General features: G+C 57.5%; 2 protein-coding genes across 2 annotated transcripts; one reads left to right on the top strand and one right to left on the bottom strand.

The window, feature by feature from the left end:
- The first annotated feature begins 18 nt into the window (after positions 1–18).
- On the top strand, positions 19–4,140 carry NAT9 (N-acetyltransferase 9). Its single transcript, XM_010950804.3, has 7 exons — positions 19–122; positions 583–827; positions 1,710–1,819; positions 2,388–2,531; positions 3,122–3,181; positions 3,392–3,486; positions 3,597–4,140. The coding sequence occupies exons 2-7, from the start codon at positions 751–753 to the stop codon at positions 3,729–3,731; spliced, it is 621 nt and encodes a 206-aa protein (XP_010949106.2). The 5' UTR covers positions 19–122; positions 583–750; the 3' UTR covers positions 3,732–4,140.
- Positions 4,141–6,898: 2,758 nt separating this feature from the next.
- NHERF1 (NHERF family PDZ scaffold protein 1) lies at positions 6,899–23,467 on the bottom strand. The gene is made up of 6 exons (XM_074343648.1): positions 22,760–23,467; positions 11,924–12,085; positions 10,866–11,019; positions 8,649–8,689; positions 7,416–7,502; positions 6,899–7,209 (listed from the first exon to the last, which is right to left on the bottom strand). Exons 1-6 carry the CDS (start codon positions 23,219–23,221, stop codon positions 7,018–7,020), a joined length of 1,098 nt encoding a protein of 365 aa, XP_074199749.1. The 5' UTR covers positions 23,222–23,467; the 3' UTR covers positions 6,899–7,017.
- Between the last annotated feature and the right edge of the window lie 376 nt (positions 23,468–23,843).

The following is a 23,843-nucleotide window of genomic DNA, read 5'->3' as shown; positions in this document are numbered from 1 at the left end:
CGGGACCGGATTGGGCCCCGGCGGCTGCCGTCTGCGTGGCGGAAGTGGGCGGGGTGCGCCCCCACGCGCATGCGGGACGGGAGGCCGTCCGTCAGCTGGGAAAGCTGGCCTGGCTGGAAGAGGTGGGTTCCACTTGCTGAGGACAGTTCTGTCGGTTAGGAGTGGGTGTGAACTCGGCCGACCCGCGACCCCACTGGTTGCGGGGTTTCTAGGAGAGTAGGCTGTAGCTTCTCGCAAAGGGGAAGGGATTGAGGCTTTAAGCCTACCTCACCCTAAAGTGGTCAGGGAGGCCCAGATGGCTTGGGGAGCGGAAAGAGGGAGGGCCGGAGCCCAGTGGGGTGCTGGGAAAAGGGGTTGGAAATAGATTTAAGACAAGGCTGAAAATTAACCCGAGGGCGGAGTCTCAGGACTGGGGCAAATGATGGGAGTTTTGGTGAAGCTGGTGCCCGGGTGTGAGGCATCGAAGTTCTGGGAGATGGGGCGGAAGGGACAGGCAGAAAAGGCAGCCCATGCTTGGCTCCTTGAGATGTGAGTCCAGGATTGTTTAATTACCTTTAACCAGCCAGATTCCTCTTCTTGCAGGGGTTTAGAGTCTGCATTCTCAGAAGTGTTTGAAAAGAAAGAGAGACAGAAGCTCTTCTGACAATTTAGCCCCAGAAGAGAGGAAATTGAAAGCCCGGGCTCCTACCCTAAGTGGGAGGAGAACTCAGTGTGCTGATATCTTTGCCCTCCCACCTGCAGACTGCTACCATGAGGTTAAATCAGAACATCTTGCTGCTGGGAAAGAAGGTGGTGTTGGTACCCTACACCTCAGAGCATGTGCCTAGGTAACCGTTCACCTGTCACGGGGTGCAAGCCAGCTCTCCAAGGTGCAGCGAGGAGTGTCAGCCTTCCTTAGCACAAATTTTGGAGGCTCTTTACTCTGAGGAGAAACGTTGGTGTGAGAAGTAATTACATACAGAAAAAAATGTAAATTGAAGCAGAGAACTGTGACTTCCCTGGAAGAAGTCACCCATCCCCCTGTTTCTTCCTATCACCCTCTCAGCTTCCTCTTTGGTCTTTCAGTGGGGGATTATTTTATGTAAACTAAACGTGTAAGCAAAAAAGATACTGTCTTCTTGCCAAATTATAAATGAGTACCGTTCCCCTGGTGCTAGTGAACGTGCTCAGTTCTAAACGTTAGCTTGTCGTAAAACTGAGCTGATGGCTTGTTGTGATGTATGCTGTTTTGAAAGGCCAGGACTGAGTCACAGGGTGGGACTCGGTGGTGAATGTCGGGTAGACTGGGTTGGTAGTGCCGTGGGTGTGTATTCTTTACTTGTAGTTTTCCTTTTGGGGGTTCCTTGTGCCCAGCCTTTGTGGAGATCTGTCCAGCCTCCTTTGCTGAATTCAGCTTGCCACTACTTCCCCTCAGGAATTTGAGGAATGTTTAGCTTCGGACTGCTCCCCCGCCCTGATCCCTAGGACTGGAGAGGAAGCCAGACAAATAAAACTGACTCCTGCTGTTATCTTGTAGGACTAGCCTGCCTCTAGTTCTTGTGCCCATGGCTCTCTGCCTGAGGAGCAATTATAACCCTTTCTTGGAGCTTCTGTGAGCCCTCTGTTAGCCCTGTGGGGTTCTCCTGGCCATCCATATCTTCATATCGGGTGTCAGACTGGTGCTTCTAAATCAGTCCTGCATGCTGACGGCCATCCCTCTGTCCCTGCAGGTACCACGAGTGGATGAAATCAGAGGAGCTGCAGTGTCTGACAGCCTCCGAGCCTCTGACCCTGGAGCAGGAGTACGCGATGCAGCACAGATGGCGGGAAGATGCGGACAGTGAGAAGTGGGGAGTGGGGGTGCTGGGCTGGCCGTGTTGTGGGAGGGCGGATTCCAGAGGCCGTCTCCAGGTTCCCTCCCTTTCCTGGTCCCAGCTGTAGCCCTGCTGGGGCCACAGGACATTTGCAAAAAGCACTTCACGAGGTGCTTGGGAGGTGCCTAAAACCCTCATACTTTGATGCCCACTCAAGTCGGTCCCTGTGGCTGACGCTTCTGTCATCTTCCCGCCCACTGCACCGGCCGTGAAAGGAGCTAGAGAAAGGAGAGCATTTGGGGCTCTGGCTGTAAACTGAGGCCCTGCCTCTCACATCTCTTGCCACAAGCCCAGTGTGACTATTGCACTTTGCATCACTCGCTCTCTGCGAGTACAGTTGTTGTCTGGAGAAGGCCATTGTTTCCTGCATGAGGCAGATTTAGGGCTTTGTAATCAGCCGAAGGAAGTTCTGGCTCCCCTTGCCTGACAGACTCAGATGGGAGTCCTCTGCAGTTCTCTCCTTTGGGTAGGAAGACTGTCCTCACTGCACTTCTTTGCGGGGTGGATGTGATAACCCATCACCTCCCTCCTCAGAGTGTACCTTCATCGTGCTGGATGCAGTGAAGTGGCAGGCCGAGGCAGGCACCAGTGAAGAGAGCTGCATGGTGGGAGATGTGAACCTCTTCCTCACAGATCTTGGGGACCCTTCCTTGGGGGAGATTGAGGTCATGATTGCAGGTTGGTTCCCCCTGGCCCTGCCCTCCCTCCCTCCCTCCCTCCCGGCCCTCAGACCTGCTGAACCTGAAGCCAGCCGAGGCTGCATTGGGCACTCAGAGAGCTCAGTGGGAGGCTCTGGCCTTGGTGAGCCCAGCACCTGGCTGGGCAGACTGCCACCTGGCACCCCGTTAGCCTGCTAGTTCACCTTATTCTGATCTCGCGCTTAGTTGTGAATTTAACCTTTGGTTTTAGGGTCTTCAAACTGCAGTCTGCCCTATCCTTGGGGGTGGAGGGGGCCTGGGGACCCTCTAAAAGTGAAGGTCTTCCCTGGAGCATCTTCCCATGCTGTGCTAGGAGCCCCTCCAGGTTCTGTGTCCATTGTGGTCCTCAGCCTCCTTCTAAGTGACTGTGCAACTGTCCCCAAGGGGTAGCACACTGAGGTGAAGGGGTCAGGTTACTGGGTGTCTCTAAGCTGTGAGACCTTGGATGAGTCATTTAACTTCTCTGTGCTTCTGTCTACTCATCTGCAGATAATCATTTTGTGAACTTGAGGTTGTGAGGATTAAATGAGCCCAGCATGCAGTGTCAGTGATTATTGTCATTCCTCCTAGAGCCCAGCTACAGGGGCCGGGGCTTGGGCACCGAGGCTGTCCTCATGATGATGTCCTATGGTAAGGAAGTCTGAGTGGGTGGTGTGGGGGAGAAGTGGCCAGGCCCCTGGGGAAGGCAAAGGTGGGTTGGGAGGGAGCCTTCAGGCCTGAGGGTGGGGGGCAGGTGACAGTGGTCTCCACTGCAGACTGGGACATGAGGGGGCAGAGGGTGCTGAGGCGAGGGTGCTCTTCATCCTGTGGCTTGTCCTTGTCTCTCATCTCTTCCGGGAGGAGTGACAAAGCTAGGTCTGACCAAGTTTGAGGCTAAAATTGGGCAAGGAAATGAACCGAGCATCCGGATGTTCCAAAAGCTTCACTTTGAGCAGGTAAGGATGGTGCCGGTGAGAGGGTGAGACCTGGGTCCAGGCGGTGGGGCTCCGTGCTGTTAGAATTTGTGGCTGTAACTTAGCGGCCCTGCTCTCTCTGGCTCATGTAGGTGGCTGTGAACAGTGTCTTCCAGGAAGTGACACTTAGATTGACGATGAGTGAGCCAGAGCGGCAGTGGCTTCTGGAGCAGACCAGCCACATGGAAGAGAAGCCCTACAGAGATGGGTGTTCGGAGCCCCGCTGACAGCTGGCCTTGTGTTCAGCTGCCCTGTGTGAACAGGGGTGTAAGAACAGAGCCCTGCAACAAGTGAACGGATGGGGCCTTGGGGGCAGAGTGCTCCTGGCCCTGCTCCAGGCAAGGAGTCTCCTTTCAGGGCCCTTCAGACTCTGGGGCCAGACTTACCTTGGCCTCCCTCTGGCTAGCAGTGTGGCCGAGCCTCTCCAGGGCCAGCCCCTCCTCCTGGCCAAACCTGGACTCTGGCTCTCAGAACCTGGAGTGGACGGTGCGAATCCATGGGAGGAGGCTGGGTGGAGGCGGAGCTGGAGACCAAGGGGGGCCTGGTGAACGGGCAGGGCCCTCCTCTCCCCTGGAAGGCCAGAGGTGCTGCCCTGGGGCTGAGGCATGGGCTGGGAGTAAAGCACACTGCACACGCTCTCTGTTTTCTCATTGGGCCCATGCGGAGGTGAGCTACCAGGAGGCCCAGCCTGCGACATGTGGTCCAGCATCAGGGGGACAGGGGAAGGGTTGCTCAGTCCTGTCATCCTGCAGAAGCAGGCCGGGTGTGACCTTGGGAGGTTTGGAAACAAATGAGGTTGGCCCTGGAAGGACAGACAGGTGACTTGGAAAGTGGGCTAGAAGCAGGCCGGGTGTGACCTTGGGAGGTTTGGAAACAAATGAGGTTGGCCCTGGAAGGACAGACTTGGAAAGTGGGCCAGGGTCCTTGCTCCTTTCTCTTTGGAGCCAGTTTTGAGGGTGGCTGGAGTACCCCCTGCTGATGAAGCTTCAGGCCTCCTACTTAGCTTCAGGGGTTGCAGAGGGAAGCAGAGGCTACTCAACAGTGCCCTCCTGAAGGCAGCTGTGTCCTCTCACCCTCTGCGCCTCACCTCTCAGCCGCTGGGAGCGGCTGCACCTGCCGAGGCCACTAGGGGGCGCCGGAGGCACAGGTTCGGGATTGTCAGGCGGCTTGGCAACGTGCTTCATAGGCAGAGATGGGCCAGGTCCCTGTGCCCCAGAGCGAGGGGGACACTCTGACTTCTAACTATCCATCATGCCCTGTCATAATCCAGGGTGGCCTTCAAGAAAAGCCAGGCATGTTTCGATACACAGTTGGAGGAGAGACACTTGAGGGCACCTAGGGCATTTTCAAGGGGAGAAAACAGTCCCAGGGCCCCAGAGCTTTGGAAGGCGGAGCCCGAACTATGGCTGAGGACTCTCGGCCCCAAGCCTCTTAATCCTGGCATCTCACACCAGACTATGCATGTGAAAAATGAGAATCAAAAATGTGCCTGAGTCTAAGACGCAGACTCCACTTGCTGGGGCCCCCAGCCCCTCAGCGATGGTTTCCTCTAAGCCACCTGTTCCTTCCGCCCGACTGCAGCTTAATCAGAGCCCAAGGTCCTTAGGGCTTCCCCACCCAGCAGGTGAGGTAGGGAGGGGCCCCTCCACAGCCCTGCGAGGGTAGTTCTCTGGCTTCTTCACCGGCAGGGGCCTCCATCAGGGGTCAAGGGATAGAGGAAGGGCAGGGCAGGCCAGGCCCAGCCTAACTGGACAGGTGATAAGGGTTTTGGAAGGTTCCTCTGAACAATGGTGGAATTCAGATCTTAACAGGTCAGAGTGATGAGATAGCCAGATACTGTCTTTTCTCTCAACCCCAAGGGCTCCTATTTCAGTCTCTCTTCCTTACTTGTTCTCTTCAGTCCCAGGAACCTGACTTCTGAGTGGTCTCCTGGTCGGGTGGAGAATAGCCCAGGGCCAACTTCCTTCTGAGCACCTGCCTTGGAACCTCAGCCCTCGCAGGGCACCCTGGTAGGTCTCCAGGATGTGGCCTCAGGTACCAGAGGTCGAAGGGACCTGGATCTCTCATGGAGCAGGGCATTTCGCCCTTGAGAGTCTCCTCCACCACACCTGCCCCAGGCATGTCCCAGGCCCAGCGGGCCAGGTTTGTTCTCCCCCAGTTCTTCCCAGCAGTCGGGTCTGTGGCCAGATAAGAGGATCTGGGACCAGCCCAGGCCACTCCTGAGAATTCTGTGCCTCACTGGCTGCAGGTGTGAAGATTAAAGCCAAGTCTCTGCTATTTGACCTTGGGCAAAACCTCAGTTTTTCATGTCAGTTTGTCTAGGATTAAATGCATTAAAGCATTTAGTACAGTTCCTCACATATAGAAAATACCCAAAATATGTAAGTAAATCATTAAAAAAAAAAAAAAAAAAAAAAAAGCCAAGTCTTCTCTTTCCAGATCTGGCTCCATCTGGGATTCACACTTTCAACACTCTTGGAATCAGAGGAGTCTCTCAGAGCCCTCTGAGCATGTGGGACTCCATGCCCACCTCCCACCTTCCCTGATGACCGTCCCTATAGGGTGGCCCCAACACGCACAGGCACACTGAACACCGAGCAGAGCACACAACTAAAGCATGGCCTGGCCACCCAGACAGTTGTGGGCTCGAGGCCCTCTAGTTAAAGCCACCTGTCCTCCCACTACTGGGCTTGGGGTCACAGGGAGCCCTGGACCATCGTCTCCCTCCAGCTGTATCCTACCCTCTTGGCCAGAGGCCACCCTGGGAACACCCATGGGCAGAGCTCTAAAGGAAAACACAGAGGCTGAGGCAGTTTGGAGAAACCAGTTAAATTTGTCATAGAGTTTCCTTACAATTGTGCCTGGCTCAGGGCTGGGCAGGGGGTGGCCAGACCCTCCCCATGTCACCCAGGTCTCTGGGGGTGGGAGTAGAAACAAAAAAGTTGAAGGCTAAGGGTGCTGCTGTGTCCTGGGTGCACCAACTTGCAAAATCATGTTAATCAAGGAAATGAAAGTCCGTCTAAACTGTGATACAGCACTCTTTAAAAAAAATCAAATGAACAAAAATAAGATGCCTAAGCCACAGCTCTGAGGATGATGGCCCCCGTCCACCCTGAGATGTTGCTGTAATCTGAGCCCCTGAACAATCCTGGACCCAGTCATCACTAGGGGTCATGAGGGAAGATGACCTCTCGCCCAGTCCCAGGATCCTTGGTCGGTGTAGGTCCCAGTGATGTCCCAGGAGGGTGGCAAGGGGACACCTGGTAGGCTGAAGCGCCCAGTGAGGAGGGAGACAGTGTGCCTTTTGACTGGGGCAGGACGGAAAAAAAAAAATTCACTTCTGAAGTAAGGGAACAGAGTTCTCTAAAAAAACCAGATTTGCCAAAAGGGGAGATGCTGGTGCTGATTGGTGTATCGATTTGAGAGTAAGTGCGGATGAGAGAAAAGGAGTTAGGGTTGGGTGTGGAGCTGGACGGGCCCTTCCAGCATTCCTGGTGGCTGGTGGGAGGGCCCTTAGAGGTTGCTGAAGAGTTCGTTTTTCTTGCTCCAGTCCATCTGTGGGGCCCGTTTGCTGCTGCGCTTCTGGTGGGCCCTCTCTTTGGCCACGGCCAGGGAGATGTTGAAGTCCAGGATGGGGTCGGAGGACGAGGAGGTAGATGAGGGTGCCGTGGAGTCCTGCATCTTGGGGCTGTCTTGGGAATTCAGCTGTAAAGAGGAGGCGGCAGAGAGCGGGAGTCAGTGCCTCGGCGAGGTGGCGCCCTTGAGGCAGTGCCTAGGGCCAGGTCACAAGAACAGAACGTGGCTCAGCATGTGACCTCCAAGGAGAGCTGGTGTGCCAGGAACGAGTGTGGCCTGGGAACAGACTTCCTGTAACCCAGGGCCACCCCTGCCTGCTCAGCCGGTCAGCCTACCTCCTCACTGGTGTCACTGGAGGTGGATCTTGCCAGGGTTGGCCTGGTCTCGGAGGCTGTCTCAGTCAGAGCTTCACGACTGTCCTCCTGGCACAGAGAGGCAGGGTGTGGGTGGGCAGGGGATGGGGTGGGGAGGTCCTGAGTGAGGAAGGGAGTTCCCAGGGAAGACAGGTGCTTCGGTCTGAGAAGTTCCACTCAAGCCCTCACCGCCCACCTCAGAGCCCCACTGCCTGAGCCTCAGGGATTTACATTTTTACATTCTTCCAAGGATCAGAGGGCAGCCTGGTTCTGCCACCAAGGCGGGAGGGACCATCATGGGATTAGCTGAATTTCTCAACCCCCTAGTCCTCTCAATGTAGCCTTCGGGGCCAGCCTGCCTCCTGGGTCAGTGACCGAGGAGTGGCTTCTTGGAGTGTGGGGAGCATCTTTGCTTGGCATGGGGAACATGTGCGATGCGCCCTGAGTCTCCTGCAGCCCACCCCACTGTTTACTTGGACTTGACCCCAGGATTCTTGAAATCTTAACCCCAAATAGCCATGAAAGGCTTTAAAGGAATAAGGTGGATGAGTTCTAGACCCACAGACGGAGTCACATGGTTCAGGTGGTCCAGGGCCACTCCCTTTGCTGTGTCCCTTGGAGAAGGGAAACCTTTGAGCAGACCCTGCCGAGAGCTCCCGCTCCATGGTCTGACCCTGAGTCGGCCCATCCCAGAGCGAAGGCCTTGGCCAGGGCTGCATCTTGGCGCTCAGCTCCTGCCTGGGTTCCTCTGTGGCCCCAGCTGGCACCAGGCCTTGCCATCTCTCCCCACCACCCGCCTCCACTGCCTTCTCTTCCCTTCTGCCCGGGGAGGAGGGGCTTTGTTCTTCCAACCCAGACTGGAAGTAGCAGGGGCTGGGCAGTGCACGGCCAGACACTGAAGCTCTGTTCTTGGGGGGAAGAATGGCCTCTTCTGTATGGTGGGGAGTTGGGGGCGGAGCTTGTCACCCAGGAATGGTGGCCGGCAGAGGGGCCTGGCCAGCCCTCTCCCTCCCGCGCAGGCCCCAGGCAGGGGCTGAGGGATATAAGAGTAGTTACACAGCTGGGCTCAGGAGGGAGCAGCTTGGAAACTGGAGTTTCAACCTGAGCCAGACGCCTCCTCCCCAAACCACCCCCTTCCACCCTTCTTCCGCTGCCCCGGTTCTCCCGCAGCCCAGGGTCTGAGAGCCAGAGAAGCAGTTAGGGGCCTGTCTTTACCTTCCGGATCTCCCCGTTGGTAAAGGGCTCGGGCAAGGGACCTAGTGGAGGAGAAAAGAGCAGAGGTGAGTGTTAGGATCGGGGAGTGCCGATGGAGTGGGGCATGCATGGAAGGTGGTGGCAGTTGTGGGGTTTGTTCCCCAGGGTCAGTGTTTCACAGTCTCTCGACTGCAACTCACTATGAGTACATTTTGAGCACCCAGCCCCCACAGAGATTATGCGTGTAACAGAAGTTTAGCAAGACAACTTGCCCTTCCCACGTGGCAGTGCTCTTTGATATTTTCAATTCAGTTTCATTAAAAAAAAAAAAAAGAGGCTGATCTCTGCCTACTGATAACCACTGATAAGTAAGGAACTGTTTGAAAAAAGCACTCTCCTGGATGGGGTTGAAATTTCAGGCCGGCTGCCTGAGAACCAACTGGGAAGCTTGTGAGAAATACAGATTCCTGGGCCTTGGCAATAGTTTCTGAATCAGTGGGTCTGAGGCAGGCCTAGGAATCAATATTTTTCTCATGCTTCCTGCGTGATGACGGTGTCACCAGAACTGGACCGCACCCAGGTACCGATTAGTACCTGCATCAGCTGAGAGAAAACAACCCCACCTCCTACTGGCCAGTGTGGAGACGAGGGGGTAAGGGGTCAGGGCAGAGTCCTGGGTGTGCCCTCCCTCAGCCAGTGGGAAATCTGGTGGTGGCAGGAGGGGTCAGAGGGAGAGAACCCCGGCCTGGGGGCACCCTCCCTGGGCTCACTCAGGGTGGAGGCCCCACCTGGCTGCAGGATGGGGGTGGGGGCTGTTCCATCTCTGGGGACTGGTCAGCCTGGGCGGGACTTTTCTGAACTCTTAGCTTCAGATCAGTGTGCATCTCCCTCCCTGCCCTGGACCTGGGCCTGGGCCCCTGCAGGCATACCTGACTCCTCACTGTTTCCTCCCTCTCAACACCCACAGCCTTCCCATGGTGGCTGGGCAGGGGGCTGCTGGGACACAGGGACACTCACTCCCAGTCCCCTCAAGCCAGCCCCTGGTCAGGAGGCAGCCGGTGGGAGGTGGCATCCCCCTCCATGGAGAGAGTTACATCTAGTTGGGAGGAGGGACACTGGGAAGAGGACCTGCCCTCGGGTCTCCCTGTGCAGCCTCTGGCCAGAGGCTGCAGTCACTGAGGCTCTCGGGGCCCTTCCCCCCCAGCCAGAGAGGGACGGAAGAGGGAGGAGTGTCTGAGGGCTGGGGTGAGAAGGCTGCTGGGAGAGGCGGGGAAGGTGTCTGAGGAGCTGAGTGTACTCCAGATTTCAGGTGCATCTTCCCAAACCAAGAGCAAGGCTGGGGGCTTCTCTGGGCCTCAGTTTCCCCCTCACTGAGGAAGGGGATTCTTTGAGTTATCTGGTTTCCATGTACTTGGGTTCTACCCACCTCCCAAGCCCAGAGAGTGCTGGGGACTTCCAACTGACCCATCCCTGCTTCCAGGACCCATGGGCCCCTCCATCTGGGATCTAAGTCTGTGGCAGGACCTTTGTGTGCACCCCTCTGCTACAAATAAAACCCTTAGGGAGACCCACCCACTGCATGCAAAGTCCAAAAAGGTTCCAACCACCCCACACCCCCTCCCCGAGGACCCATCTTCCCAGGGAGAAAATCCAGACCAGGGAGCAGAGCACTATTCAGCTCCTCCCTGCCCTGGTGCAGCAGCCCTGCCCGTTTGGCTTGGGCTAGGGTTGGGGAGGTGCCAGCCTTGGCAGGGTGATGTGGGGGATGGGGAGGGCAGGGGCCCAGGGACTAGGGGGGGGAACCCACTGCCCTCTAGAGCCAGCAAGCCTGGGTTGCCAAGACAACCTGAGAGAAGGGAAGGGGAGGCACTGGGCCCCTGTCATTGGACTCTGATCTGACCAAGCAAAGGCTGAAGGCCTCCCCAGAGTTAACCCCTTCCTTGCATTGGCACCACCCTGAGAACTTGCTAGGGGTAGAGGGGTCGGGGCTCAGGCCTCCCTCTGGCACTGCAGCTTCTACCTGGGAATCAGCAGCTCGGTTCCATCTCGCCATCCCTCACGCCGGCTTACCCCTGTCATATGTCATTCTCAGAAACCGACTGCCAACACCTGCCTCCTCTCTCTGACCCACTCTCCCCACCCGCACTGCCCATCTACCCTCTCTTGGGATACAGTAAATTCTAGAGGACTGGCCAACATCCCCAACCTGGGGGCCTCCGGCTGCCCCACCCAGCTCACCATTCAGGTGCTCCTGAGATGGGATCACTTTGCATTTCTTGAAGAACTCGTCGGTCTCCTTGTCTACCACCAGCAGCTTGGCCTCGTCCCCACCAGCCTTGATGGCGGACACCACATCTCCGTGCTGTTTGCCCTCCATGCAGACCCCGTTCACCTGTGGGTGGGGGCAGGGGTGACTGGTACAGGTCTCAGTTCTTGGGGGGCTAGTGGAGGAGGTACAAGTGGTCCTATCTGTCCTCAGTCAGGTGGCAACTGGAGGACACTCTGCCCCTCTTGCCTGTAGTGTCCAGGACCAGGCCAAGTGGTCCTCCCACTTGACAGTCAGATGGGGAGGCGGGACATGTGGGAAAAGCCAAAGAAAATACCCAGCCGAGACTGAGCAAACACAGCTGTGACGGGCGGGACAGGAAAGACCTGGGAGGCCTGGGTTGGGCCCCAGCTTCTCTCAGTACTTACCTCCCAGGGCCTTGGTTTGCTCACGTGTAAAATGAGAAGTCCTGGGAGAGCTGGTCTTCTAGCTCTAAGGTTCTAAGGCTGAGATTCTGGGACTTGCCCAAGGCATCTGGCTCCCGCTTCCTCTCCCGATGGGCGCAGCACGACAGGGTTAAAGCGCGCCTAGCAGCCTCACTTGGGAGAAGCCTTCATCTTCCCGCTCCCACCCCCGTGCCCACCCCCGTGCCCGGCACAGAGGCCTCAGGCGTGGAAGCCGCGGTGGTCCCAGACATGTACCAAGATGGTCGGGTGAATCGTGGGCTGCTGAGTGTGTCTGCTTGGTGAAGTGCTCAGCGGAGATGGGGGCAAGAAAGGAGTCATTCCAACTCTCCATCTGTCCATCCATTCATCTATCCACCACCTATCTCTCCTTCCTTCCTTCCCTCCTGCCTAACCACCCACCAATCTTCCCTCAAACCCCCATCCTCCCTCCCTCCCTCCCTCCCTCCATCCATCCAGGGCTGCCCAGGCCCCATGGGCTAACCAAGGAACAGATGGTGTGATGGCTGCCACAGGGGAGGTGGTCTCAGGAAGGAAGAGCTCGTAAAGGGGGCAAGAAGCATTACCTCCACAATGCGGTCCTGGGCCCGGAGCCCCGAGGCCTCAGCGGGTGAGTCTGGGTCCACGGACCGGATGAACTGGCCTGGCTTGGACTTGTCGCTATGGAGGTTGAAGCCGTAGCCATTGGGGCCTCTCTTCATGGCGCAGAGCCGAGGACGCAGCTCGCGCTGTGGGGAGAAAGGAGGGGCCACGGCCCATCTGTATCATCCCGGGTTCCGCTGTCCCTGCTCTGTGTCTGACCCTACCTCCCCACTAAGGAAGACTGGGAAGAATGCAAGTTTGCTTAGATCCCACATAGCAATGAGGGAGGATGCTTGCCCGCGACTCAGAAGGCCTGCGTGGAGACCTGGCATTGCAGCAAACCACCTGGGTGACCCTGAGCAGAGCACTGCCTCTGTCCACACCACAGTTCCCTCTTCTGGCAAGCAAATGAGGGGTGAGAGCAGATTAGCTCAACTTTTGACATTCTAAGGTTAATCATGTTATTTTGACTGCAACCTCACCCTCCCAGCTCATGGCTCATGGCTCATGGCTCAGTCTGGCCCTCCTGGGGGGCTGGAGTAGCATCCCTGCCAGCCTGGTCAGATCCTTGGGACATGTGACTGGGGAACCCAGCCCCTCTGTACCCTGTTCTCTGCACAGGGGAAGCAAGCGCAGGTGTTTACTCAAAGCTGGTCCGCATGTTTACAGTAAAGTCTTCTCTCACCCCCGTCTCACTCCCGTCTCGTCCCCCCAAGTTGAACGGCCCAGGGAGCTGGGGGCCAGATGACCACAAGCCTGAGGGAGGCACAGCCAGGGGACAGGACAAGGACACCCCACCTGCAGAACCAAGGCTGAGGGCAAAGGGAGCAACAGAACTAGCAACAGAACCCCTAGCAGTCCCCTAGGAGCCTGAATGGGGAGGAGGCGGTGAAAATTGGGGCTGGGCTGAAGGGAGCCCTGAGTAGCCATGGCCTGGAGAGGGATCCCACCGAAAGGCCACAGGAAAGATTTCTCTTGAGCTCTCAGACCCTCCACTGAGAATGGTTTTTACCATCCTTGGTCCGACTTAAGCAGCTTAGCTTAGAAGCTGCAGCCCTAGGGCACAATTACATGACCAAGGGATATGGTGTGAAGGGGCCAGAAGTCGGAGCCCAAGGACTGACCAGGGTTCCCCTTCCCTCCTCCCAGGCCTGCCAGCTGTGGGTTGCCACCCAGACCCCAGGCAGGGAGCAACGGCTGAAGTCAGGGCCCTGACCCAGGTTCCAGCTTCACTGCTTATGAGCTGTATGACCTGGGGCAAGTAATTTCCTTCTCAGAGCCTCATTTATAGGCCCTTCTTAGTGCCACCTGCCTCCAAGGGTTGCTAGGAGGTCCAGTGAGGTAATTAACATACGTGGGATGTTACCACTCTAAAACCCCTGTGCACACAGAGACTTTCCCATTGTTAATTCTAAGGAACAGTCACAAGAAGCGGAGAAGTGAGATGCTGAGGGTGGGGTGCCAGGTTGCTGTGACACCTCAATCCCCAGCTGGGAGTGGAGCAGGCAAGGGAGGGGCGGGGACGGAGGGGAGAGCTTACAGGCTTCCTGCCCCAACTTGCCAGTCTCAGGAGGCAGCTGCCATCTGCGGTAGAGAGGCTCTGTCCCCACCCCTCTGCTCTGGAGGGTGACTCTGCCTGCCTTCCTTTAGATGCCTGGGTGGGCCTTTCTCTGTTTCAGGATGTTGGTAGGGGGTGTGGAGAGGCCAAGACAGGAAGGAGGGGTGAGGTGACGGTTAGGCCCTCGCTTGCTTACTTAAATCTGGGCGAGGCCCTGGGCGCTCCCCTCCATCCCAAGCAACAGCATTGACCGCTAAGTGAGCACAAACGTGGGGGCCCCACAGAGGCACCCTCGTCTCTCCAGTTCTCCTCACCCACCTCCAGCTTCCTCCCTGCAGGGCCCACTCCCCGCTGATGTCCCGGCTGCTTACCCAGGGGCAGCCCTTCCCACAGCCCACAGCCCACAGCCCCCGCAGCCCACGGCCCCTGCAGCCCTTCTGGACTTAGGGATCTGGTTCCGGGAGTAAGTGAGGCTCTTCTCCCCTCAAGCTAATCCCTCCACAGAGCCGCCAGCCCGGCCCTCCCCCAGGCCCAGGTGAGCAGGAACAGGTCTGACCAGTTGCTACCATGGGGCAGGCTCAGCTTTCTGTCCCAGCCAGGCTGAGCTCCACAGTTACCCTGGGAAAGAGGGGAGGGTGAAGCCCCGGGGAAGGCAGAGGGCAGCTTCAACGTCTCTTCTCCGCCCGCTCCCCCCACTCCAAAGAGCCTTCCTCCCCAGTGCAACCTGGCCGGAGATGCCCCCCTCCCCAAGATGGGGAAACTGAGACTGGAGACGTGAAGCCCACTGCCTGATGTCTCCACCGCGGGCTCTGACTTAGAACCCGCCCACGCTCCTTCCAGCATCCTCAGGCTGGCTCATAAGGACCCCAGCCCAGCCTGAGGACTCAGCCGGACTGGCATATACTGGCTGCAGTCTTTGCTGGGAGGTGCTAGGAGCTGATGAAACCACAGGCTTCCTTCCGGGTGCTCAGGGCCTCTTGCAGCCAGAGCTACGTAAGGCTTGGGGCAGGCCGGCGACTGGGCAGTAAGCAGGCCTGCAGCTCCAGGTGACCTCTTGGCTGGCAGGGCTGCACTTACTGCCCCCATGATGGGTCTCTGCGCTTCCCTTACTGATCCTGGGACATTTCAGCCGGGGCTGTTGCCGGGTGACCTGGGGTTACCGCTGGAGGGACCTCACTTCCCTCTGCCAGGCTCAGCCATGAGGATTTTGGTAAATGGCAGACCCAGCACGGGGGTCTCAGACCCCCGCTGCTCCCTCCCCACTGCACTGGGACCAGCTCCATTGCTTTCTGAGGGTGGCTGAGCAGGTAGACAATGAAGCCCCAGGTATTTCCCGAAGAGCTCAGACAAGTATGGAGCTCCACCTAGCTCCTGCCTTCCCAGGTCCCTGGAGGCTCCCTCCCTTCCCATGGGAAGGGGTCGCGGGGGGCTTCCCATTCCTCCCAGGAGACCAGCCTTGTTCTCTCCACCCCTCCCCCAGCTGCCTCCAGGCGGTGTCATTGCCAGCTGCTGAGTCAGCCCATCAAAGGAACCCATCCCAGCATGGAGGCTGGTCTTTTCAGGAGTCCCAGGGGCAGCTCCCTAAAGGTCCGTGGTCTCAGCACAGACAAGAGAAGATGGGGAGGGCCAGGCACCTGGCCAGAGCTTGGCCACCATCGCTTCCAGGCCTCACCCCCAGAGCTGGGGCAAAGCCTGCATTCTGCCTCTAGGAAAAGGGGATAAATGGAACAGCCAGGACATCTTGAGCCTGGTATGTGGCCCCCAAGAGCTCAGGAGGGGACTTGTGCCATGGTGGCAGCTCCAGAGAGGTCCAGAGCTGGGAGTGGGGTGACTTCAAGGGGAACATGGCCCTGGAGTGTTCAGAGCCTCAGATGGGTCTTCCCGTGATGAAGACAGCTCAGATCTGCTCAGTGAGGAGACTGGCAGAGACATGGCAGTGTGCGAGGCAATGGCGGCTGAGGGGCTGTGCAAATGGGCTGGGCGGCTGGGGGCTGGATGGGTCTGAGTCTCTCACTTCCAGGCAATGCCACACCCGCCGCTTTCTGGGGAAGACCCCATCAGGAGAGCTGCCTCCAGACTCTTCTCAGGGGGGCTTCTCCCATCCTCTGGGTCTCAGGCTGTCCCGAACCCTGCACAGGCCTGACGGAGCTGCTCCCTCATTCCCTCCTCTCCCCCAGGGAGCCCAGCACCTCCCTAAGTGGCCGCCCAGTCACCTCCACCCACGCAGACCAGGGAGCGGACTTCGGGCACGGAATTCAATAGGCACCACTAGCAGCCACCTGGAAAGCTGGGGAAAGTCGATACCCTAATCCCAGTAACTGTCTCTGGGGAGCAGGTCCAGGGCCGCTCCCTGCTCCCCTTGCTCTCTGTTCCCCCTCGGGGAGGGCAGCTAGGGGCCAACGCCCCACTGGGCCCAGCCCCTCCCTGGCCGGTGCCATGGTGATGGGCCCTACAGAAAACAGCTGGGCTGCTTCCCATGGGCCAGCCAGCTCTGGGCCCCAGAAGGGGTGGCTGGAGGAGCAGGAAAGACCACCAGGGTGGCTGGGGGAACAGAGACACCCATCACCTCGGAAGACTGCCCTTCCCCCAGCCCAGCCAGACTAGGGCTATTGTTTGTGCAAATAAGATAAGAACGGTACCCTGCTGCCCCTTGCCAGGAATCAGCTCCGCTGAGAGGGGGGTGGGGGGTGGAGAGAAAGCACCCTGGCTGTCCGGGTTGGGGAGGGGGTGGGGTATGTTGGGAAGGAAACATGGCTGCTCTGGGAGGCTCTGGAGACACAGGCCTGGGTCTGCTGCCAGCTCTTCAAGGAAACCAGGATGGGGCAAGCTGGCTCTGCTCGGGGCTGACGTGTGACTGAGCAGCATGGGGGCACTGTCCTTAGGGCAGGCTGGGAAGTGACCAGGAGCTCAGACCGCTGGCCAGTCAGTGTCCAGGGCTTAGGCTGAAGGCACCCTCTCCTCACCCAAAGGGAGGTACAGAGGGCCTGGCTGCCAATGACCCACGACCTCCGGCCCTGAGGTGGCTTCATTTCACCCTATAAGGCCTCCTGCCCCAGACCTGTGTGGACCGAGAAATGTTAGACACCTCCATTTGCAAAAAAGGGGCAACTCTAGCCCTTCTCCAGAGGCCCGCAGGGCGGGATCCAGGAGGGAGACAGATGACAGAGTGAGGGCTGCTTCTCTGACACCCCCATGCAGGGCTCTGAGCCAGGTTCTCCCTCTTTTCTCCTGGTGCTGGCCAGAGACCCATCTGACGGGAGAGTTTGGCTCCGGTCTCCCCAGGGCTGGGCAAGCCTGGGACGGGGCAGGCTGGTACCTGGGCTGCTGTCTGGCTGGACACCATCCAGGCTGGCCGCCCCATGCCTGCCTGCCCCGCGGGCTTCCTACCACTCTCCCTCCCCCTCTGCCCAGAAGCCTCTGGATTTAACTCCTGAGCGCTGTCCCAAGAGGCTCTATAAGGACCTTCTGGGAACTTGTGCAACTGGGGCTCTGAGGGAGTAATGAGCCGCAGCTACCATTCAGGGAGCGCTTACAATGTGCCAAGCGCCGCATTAGGGCTTTATCAGTGTATTTTCTCGTTAAAACCCAATTATAACCCTGCAAGGAAGGTATTATTGCCCTCTCTTCACAGCCAAAGTAACTCAGGTTCAAACAGATGGCATAAATTGCTCAGGGACACACAGCTGGCCGGAGGAGAGGGCTGGCTCTGAAATCGGACCTAGGGTAGCACTGCCCAACAGAAACAGAATGCTATGCATGCAGGTAACTTAAATGTTTCCAGCAACCCCATTAAAAAGCAAAAAGAAACAAGAGTAATCAGTCTTAATGTCTTACTTAACACACTATCTCCAACATGTAATCTATTAAAATGTTACCCGTGGGATACTTTACATCCTTTTATCTGTACTAGGTTTCCGAAATCCGGTGTGCACTTTACATTTTACACATCTTGATTCGGGCTAGGACATTTCAAGCGCTACGTGCCAGATGGGCTCAGTGGCTGCTGAAAAGGCCACAAAGACCCTAGAGGTCTCACTTGCAACCTCTTCTACATCTCCATGGCCTTAGCTTGACTTATAACAAGCGCAGGGAGAGGCCGGAGCCTTTGTCACTGGGAAGTCAGAGCTCTAGCCTCAGTTCCACAGCAGTGAGGGGCACTAGGACTCAGACTTCAGGGCATTTGCACCCCTTGTCCTTTTCAGGGTACAGGAGCCTAAACATTGTCTAAAGGTCTGGGGACATGGTGAGTTGTCCTACCCTGGGGGGATGGGGAGGAAGGCCAACACCAACAGTCAAGGTTGGCCTCTGGGGGCCCTTTGTGCTACGGGGGAACCTCAGAGCAAGCAAGGGTGGGTTCTCAGGACCTGGGGGTGGGGATACAGACTTGGTCACCAGACTCCCGGCCAGGCCCATCATGTGAGAAGGGATGGGGCCAGGAGCCTACTCTTTCTGGACTGAGGCATTCCATCAGGGCAGACACCTTTCCTGCTGGAACGACACCCCTGGGGACAGAAGCACCTGGGAGTCCGGGATCTTTGTGGGGAGCTGGTTCAAGCAGCCTGAATTGATGTGATGGCCCTGGTGTGGCCTAGAATGTGATGGGCAGACACCCAGCTGGAGAGTCAGGCCCTCAAGTACAACCCAACTGCGTGGACCACTGGATGTGCAGACACTGGAGGGAGCTGGCTTCTAAGACACACCCCTGCTATGCTGTAAGGGCTCATGAGCTGAGACCCCTGGGGCCACGCCTCTGAAATGATGGAGCCTCAGTCTCCACATCTAGACAAAGGGGCCAATATCTGCCTCAGAGGGTGGTCGTGTGGATTAAATGAGATAAGGCACGGTCAGTACAGGGCATGTTGCCAGACCCAAATAATAGCTATCATTGATTATTCATCAGCTTACAAGATGGAGAAAATAATACCTAACTTGCGGGTTGCGGTGGGGGGAAATCAATGAAATATGCATTGATATCTTTAGGGTACTGGGCTGGGCAACTAGCAGGCCGAGTAGAAATTTGAGTTTCCTTCCCCAGTCTTAGAGCAGCTGCCATTGTTGGGGCCTGGGGCTCCAGTTGCTCTCTGTAAGAGGCTGGCAGCATCCACAAGACCTTAGTGAGGCCTTTTTTTCTCTTAGTTCCTAAGCACCACCCCACCACTTTCCCAGGGACCAGTGGGATGGGAAGCCTGGGGAGGAAGAGAAGGGCCCCCATTGAGATACACAGGGGTTCCTTGAGAAGGAAGCCCCTGTTCTCTCTCCAAGAGAATCATCTCCAGAAGTGAACAGGAACCAGACGGTAAGAACTGGGGGCTATCCCAGGGGAGAAAGAAATTCCAAGTATGTGGCTTAAGAGGAGGAACCAACACACAAACCATCACACCCTGTCCACTGCAGATCCAAACATCCTACAGCTCAAACCCTGCTCAGCTCTCGCAGATTCCAACTTGGTCAGTGTGACATGGGAACCTGAGAATGAGGCTGGAGGCTGCTAGCTGATGGTGCACACCCTGCAACCACTCTACCTAGCTGCCTGGGGTGCCTGCACTGTCCCTGCCTCTGGGATCAGGGTCAGGTCTGGTGGGAATCCACCCCAAGCTGGGCACGTACACGCATCTCCATCATTCTATTGAATCTCCCCAACAGCCCTGCAGGCTGGGCGGTGGGTGTCCCCATTTCACAGAGGTAGAGGCTGAAGCTTGCAGGGAACAGTGAACAATCAGGGTCCCAGAGCCAGTGGGCGGCAGAGCTGGGATTCATACGTTCATCTGGCTGTTCCCCCAAATGCAGATTTCTCGCTTTCGAGTTTTACAGTGGAAGCTGCTAGTAGGCAAGAAAGAGGAGTGGGTAGGCTCTGTCTGGAATTCCAATCTCTGGGTGTGCTCGGGGCACAAACAGGTCCAAGTGTACTGGACTGAGATGAATCAGGACGAAGGTCCCTGAACGCTGTTACGCGTTCATTCATTCATACAAAAATTATTTACTGAGCCCCTCCCTACTCTGTGACTGGAAGGGCGCTGGGGATATAAACATAAATAAGCCATAGCTGTTGCCCTTGGGACTCACTATGTGGTGGTGGAGGAGATATGAACGGATGATTCAGATACTGTGTGTTCAGAGCGAGAAAAGATATAAGGACAGGGAGTTGGAGGAGGCGAGGAAAGAAGAGCTCCTTATGCCTGTGGGGTCAGCGAGAGGCTCCCTGGGAGGTGAGCTGTCTTGGAGAGCATGCCCCACGCGGAAGGGAACTGAGGGTTTCCACATGCAAACATCAGGTGCGAAGGCTCAAAGCGCAAGGCGGGCTAGAAGGAAATCTCGCCCCTTGGTGTGGTTCAGTGGACTGTGGGGTGCAAGAGGGGTAGCAAGAGTAGGTCACCAGATTGTGAAGGACTGTGGAGTAGCACGTGATTATCCAACAACAGGGACCCCGGATGGAGAACTTACTGATGCCAGACTTGGCCACACCTGCACAAGCCCAATGAGAGGGGCAGATCCAGGGCTAGCTGTCCCCTTGGGGGGCATGCAACAATCTCTGAAATATTTATTAATTCAGATCCCAGCAACTAACGATCACTGAGCACTCACGCCGTGCGAGGCACTGAGCTCCTGGCCTTACAGACATCCCCATGTAATCCCGCCAACCCTAGCCGGCAGCTGCTGTCACCCCCAAATCACACAAGAGGAGATGGAAGCTTAGAGAGGCTGGTTAAGAAACTTTGTTGAAGGTGGACCAGCTACTACAGCTGAGCTGGCTCAGGCCTGCCCAGTCACCACCGCAGGCCCTTATATCGGGCACCAAGCTCAAGGGTTTCAAACCTCATCCTGTGCCTGCGGGGACCATGAGCGGGGCGAGCACAGGGACAATGCTGCTCCTCCCTCCCCGTGGGTGGGGGCGGGCAGAGCTGGAAGCACACCTCCACCCCCTCCTAGACCGGTAACATGGGCACCCCTCCACCCAGGCTGGTCTTCCCAGTGAGATGTCACCCGTCACCCACTCTGAATAACACTTTCCCTCTAGCATCTCTTTCACTTCTGAGATAACTAACAAAGCTAGCACAACAGGCCCCACTTTGCAAGAAAATTCAGACTAAAACTAATTCGAATTCAAATGCTGTAAATAAGAGATACCTTTTAAGGGAGAAATTAACTCCTATGATGTCTATTAACATTATTTTTTCAATGACAGGCTTGCCCACTACACGGGATTTCATGGGGATTTCTTACCAGAGGGATTTAACATTGCTGAGGGGCTATGCAGAGGCTAAGGGAGACCTTGCTCAGAGCTGGGATTCAAATGCCTGGGTGTAAAAGCTCAGTTCAGCATCCACAAAGGGCTGAAGTACTTCTGATTATGTGTAAAATTCTAGAGAAGGCAGGTATCACTGGAATCCAACGCCCTCATTGTATAGATGGGGGAACCAAGGCTCAGAGAAGTTCTGATTTGCTTGTTGACCAGAAACCCAAGGAGGCCTGGTGATGGTGCCCCGGGGCCTGGCTGGAGGAGGTTCTATTCCCTCCCACCAGACCAAGAAAGCACACAAATGCAGGTGTCACAGCACCATCGGGGGAATCCGATTCTATGCTCACCTAGAGAGCAGGAAGCCAACCTCTGCTGCCTCTTCAGAGGGCCTGGTGGGGGAGCACACGTGTTAGGTCAAGCCTCCGTCCTGACCTCTGTGTCCCTCACCTTCTCACAGGCTGTCCAGCACCCCAGCAGCAGAACCAATGGGAGGAACTGAACATGACTGCAAATTGGTGGGGGAGTTGGGGGTGGGAGGGTGAGCGGGTTACTTGTGCAAGTGCCAAAGTCCAAAAAGAAAAATGGAATGACAAATTGATGCACTAGGTACAAAGTTCAAACTGGATTTCTGCCTGGGATCAGAGGTCATGGATTCCAACTACCTGGTGTCAACCCCCTGCCAGGGGTGCTCCGACCCCATCCCCACCCCAACCCTGGCCAATGCCAGCTTGGCCTGGTGGCCCTGGCATTCCTGGCACCAAGCTCTGGCTGGACAGGGCTGTTGGTGACCTCACTTCCACCAAACCAGTTGATCCTCTCGGGCTCCACCTTCTACCTTAGAGGCTGAACTGTGCCCTTTCTCTGTCAAGGGACGCTCCTGCTGGCACCATGGACACCCCTGCCACCAGGTGGAGAGCTGGCACAAGCCAAACAGGCCCTGGGCAGGCCCAGGCCCTGCTTCCCCCCTCATTCTGGGGACAGGAGGCTCAGTACAACTCCTGTTTTGCCTCAGCTCCTCCTGCAGCTGATCCAAACTGGGGATCATTAGAGGAATCACCAAACACGGGCAAAAAGCAACCAGCCTGCTGTCCAGGGACTAGAGGGAGAAAGCTGACACCAGGGCAAGACCCCCCTTCCCATGGTGACCTGCTGGCTGCTATATAGCCAGGGCACGCGGGACCACTCCCATCTGCCCCCACCCCCATCCCCCAACCATTTCTCCTTCTCCAAGGTCTTAGCCCTCGCTTCCAGATACAAGTTAGCGCTTACGCCTCACATTCCTGAGAATCATAAATCCTCCTGGGTGGCAGAGCTGCCACCACCCCACACCCCTAGACCAGATGCCTCTGCACCTCCTCCCTGCACCCCACCCCCACACATCGCCTTGGGACGGTGGAGCTCCTCTTAATTCACACTGGACTTCAAGAGGATGAAGTCCAGCCAGGCTGAAGTTAATGATACACACGCCAGTGGGCTGTAGGGAAGGGAGTAAGTACCCGGAGAACCCAGCCTACGACCCCTCCCCTCCCAGCTCCACATAGAAAGGGGTAGTTATTCCTCTAGCTTTTTGAGGTCGGGGAGCTCTCGCTTCACCCCAGCTTCATCTACCACCCCCAGGGGCAGTGGAGGAAGCTGGCCACACTGGGGCTTGGAGGGACAGGATTGGGGGGTTCTGAGGGACTAGACCAGACACCAACAACATAGCCCTGGAAAAGGAGACTGGCTCCCTTGAGCCACTCTCCCTCATCCTTACTCCTAAAGGCCAAGGGACAAGACGTCCAAGTGGCAAAGGCGCTCAGGGTCCCAGCTCAGTCTGGAGAAAGGGGTAGGTGTCGCCGGACGCAGCCTGAAGCTTGTAACTGCCAATTCGCCCGGTCGGCGGGCGGAAGCTGTCTCCCCCTTGAGGATCGAGTTTCAGAAAGATTAGGCGGGAGCAGGGCTGGGCGTCCGGGGCGCCTGGGTCTCTCCACGATTCCCCCTCCTAGCCTGTTCCAGCCTTCCCACCTGGCCAGAGCCCGCACCTACCCGCTCTTGATGGCTCTTCTCGGCCTCGTGTGGCTCCGGCGCGGCGGCCGGCGCCTCATTTTCGTCTCCAGCCCCTTGCGCCTCAGAGGCGGCCGGTGGCTCGGCCTGCCCGGGCCCCGCCTGGGCGCGCAGCAGCTCCTCCCCGACCTGGACGCCCAGCTTCTGCAGCCGCTCGTCGGTCTCGGGGTCGACCACCAGCAGGCGCACAGCGTTGAGTGAGGCACGGATGCGGCTCACTACCTGCTGGTGGGTCTCCTTCTCCACGTTCTCGCCGTTCACCTCCACCAGCCGGTCTCCGGCCAGCAGTCCCGACTTCTCAGCCGGCGAGCCGGGCTCCACCAGCCGGATGAACTGGCCTACCTTGCCCTTTTCCCCGTGCAGGTGGAAGCCGTAGCCGTTCGGACCCTTCTCCAGGCAGCAGAGCCGGGGCAGGGGCGCCCCGGCCGCCGAGTCCGCGCTCATCTCGCCCTGCGACGGCTCAGCGGCGCGAAGTGGGGTCTGGTCGGAGTCCGGAGACGGGACGGTCCAGCCCTTCCGCTCACCCTGTGGGCCGGGAGGCGAGAGCGAGAGCGGCAAGGAAATCCCGCGCCGCAGGACTGGCCGAGCGAGCAGGTGTCCCGCAGCGGCGGCGGCGAACTGCAAGCAGCCGAAGCCGGAGCTCACGGGCCAATCCTCGCCCTGCGCGGCGTCTGAGGGTTCCAGAACCAGCCCCGGCCCCTTGTTTCAGGGGCGGGGCCGCGCCGAGGGTGTGGGCCACCGAGAGCCAATCAGACACCACAGAAGGGGGCGCTCTGGCCGGATGAACGACACCGACCAATAGGAGCGCGCAGGGGCGGGGCCCTGCTCTCCGCGCGACGTCCCGCGGCAGGAGAAGAAAAAGGGCTCAGGAAGTGGAAGTGTTTGTTACCAAGTGGCTGGAGTCGAGGCTCAGGGAGGGGGCGGGGGCGAGTTCCTGGTACTGGGCAGAGCAGCCCTCAGGCTCTGTTCTGATGTCCCCCCCACTGGTGTCCGGGGTTGAGGAGAGCCAACCCTAGGATAAAGGACCTGAACGTTTAACAGCCTTTAGGCAAAGCGTGCAGCTCCA

This window comes from Camelus bactrianus, chromosome 16 (assembly GCF_048773025.1).
Source record: "Camelus bactrianus isolate YW-2024 breed Bactrian camel chromosome 16, ASM4877302v1, whole genome shotgun sequence".
NCBI classification, from domain to species: Eukaryota; Metazoa; Chordata; class Mammalia; order Artiodactyla; family Camelidae; genus Camelus; species Camelus bactrianus.
This window is presented reverse-complemented; position numbering and strand designations above follow the sequence as displayed.

What these genes read in the sequence shown, in the direction of transcription:
- NAT9 (XM_010950804.3), top strand. Translation starts at nt 751, where the DNA reads ATGAGGTTAAATCAGAACATCTTGCTGCTGGGAAAGAAGGTGGTGTTG. An exon ending in ACCTCAGAGCATGTGCCTAG is followed by an intron (nt 828 to 1,709) that starts GTAACCGTTCAC and finishes CTGTCCCTGCAG; the next exon opens with GTACCACGAGTGGATGAAAT. An exon ending in CCTCATGATGATGTCCTATG is followed by an intron (nt 3,182 to 3,391) that starts GTAAGGAAGTCT and finishes CTCTTCCGGGAG; the next exon opens with GAGTGACAAAGCTAGGTCTG.
- NHERF1 (XM_074343648.1), bottom strand. Translation starts at nt 23,221, where the DNA reads ATGAGCGCGGACTCGGCGGCCGGGGCGCCCCTGCCCCGGCTCTGCTGC. An exon ending in CCAACGGGGAGATCCGGAAG is followed by an intron (nt 7,503 to 8,648) that starts GTAAAGACAGGC and finishes TCTCTGTGCCAG; the next exon opens with GAGGACAGTCGTGAAGCTCT. An exon ending in CCAGTGACACCAGTGAGGAG is followed by an intron (nt 7,210 to 7,415) that starts GTAGGCTGACCG and finishes TCCTCTTTACAG; the next exon opens with CTGAATTCCCAAGACAGCCC.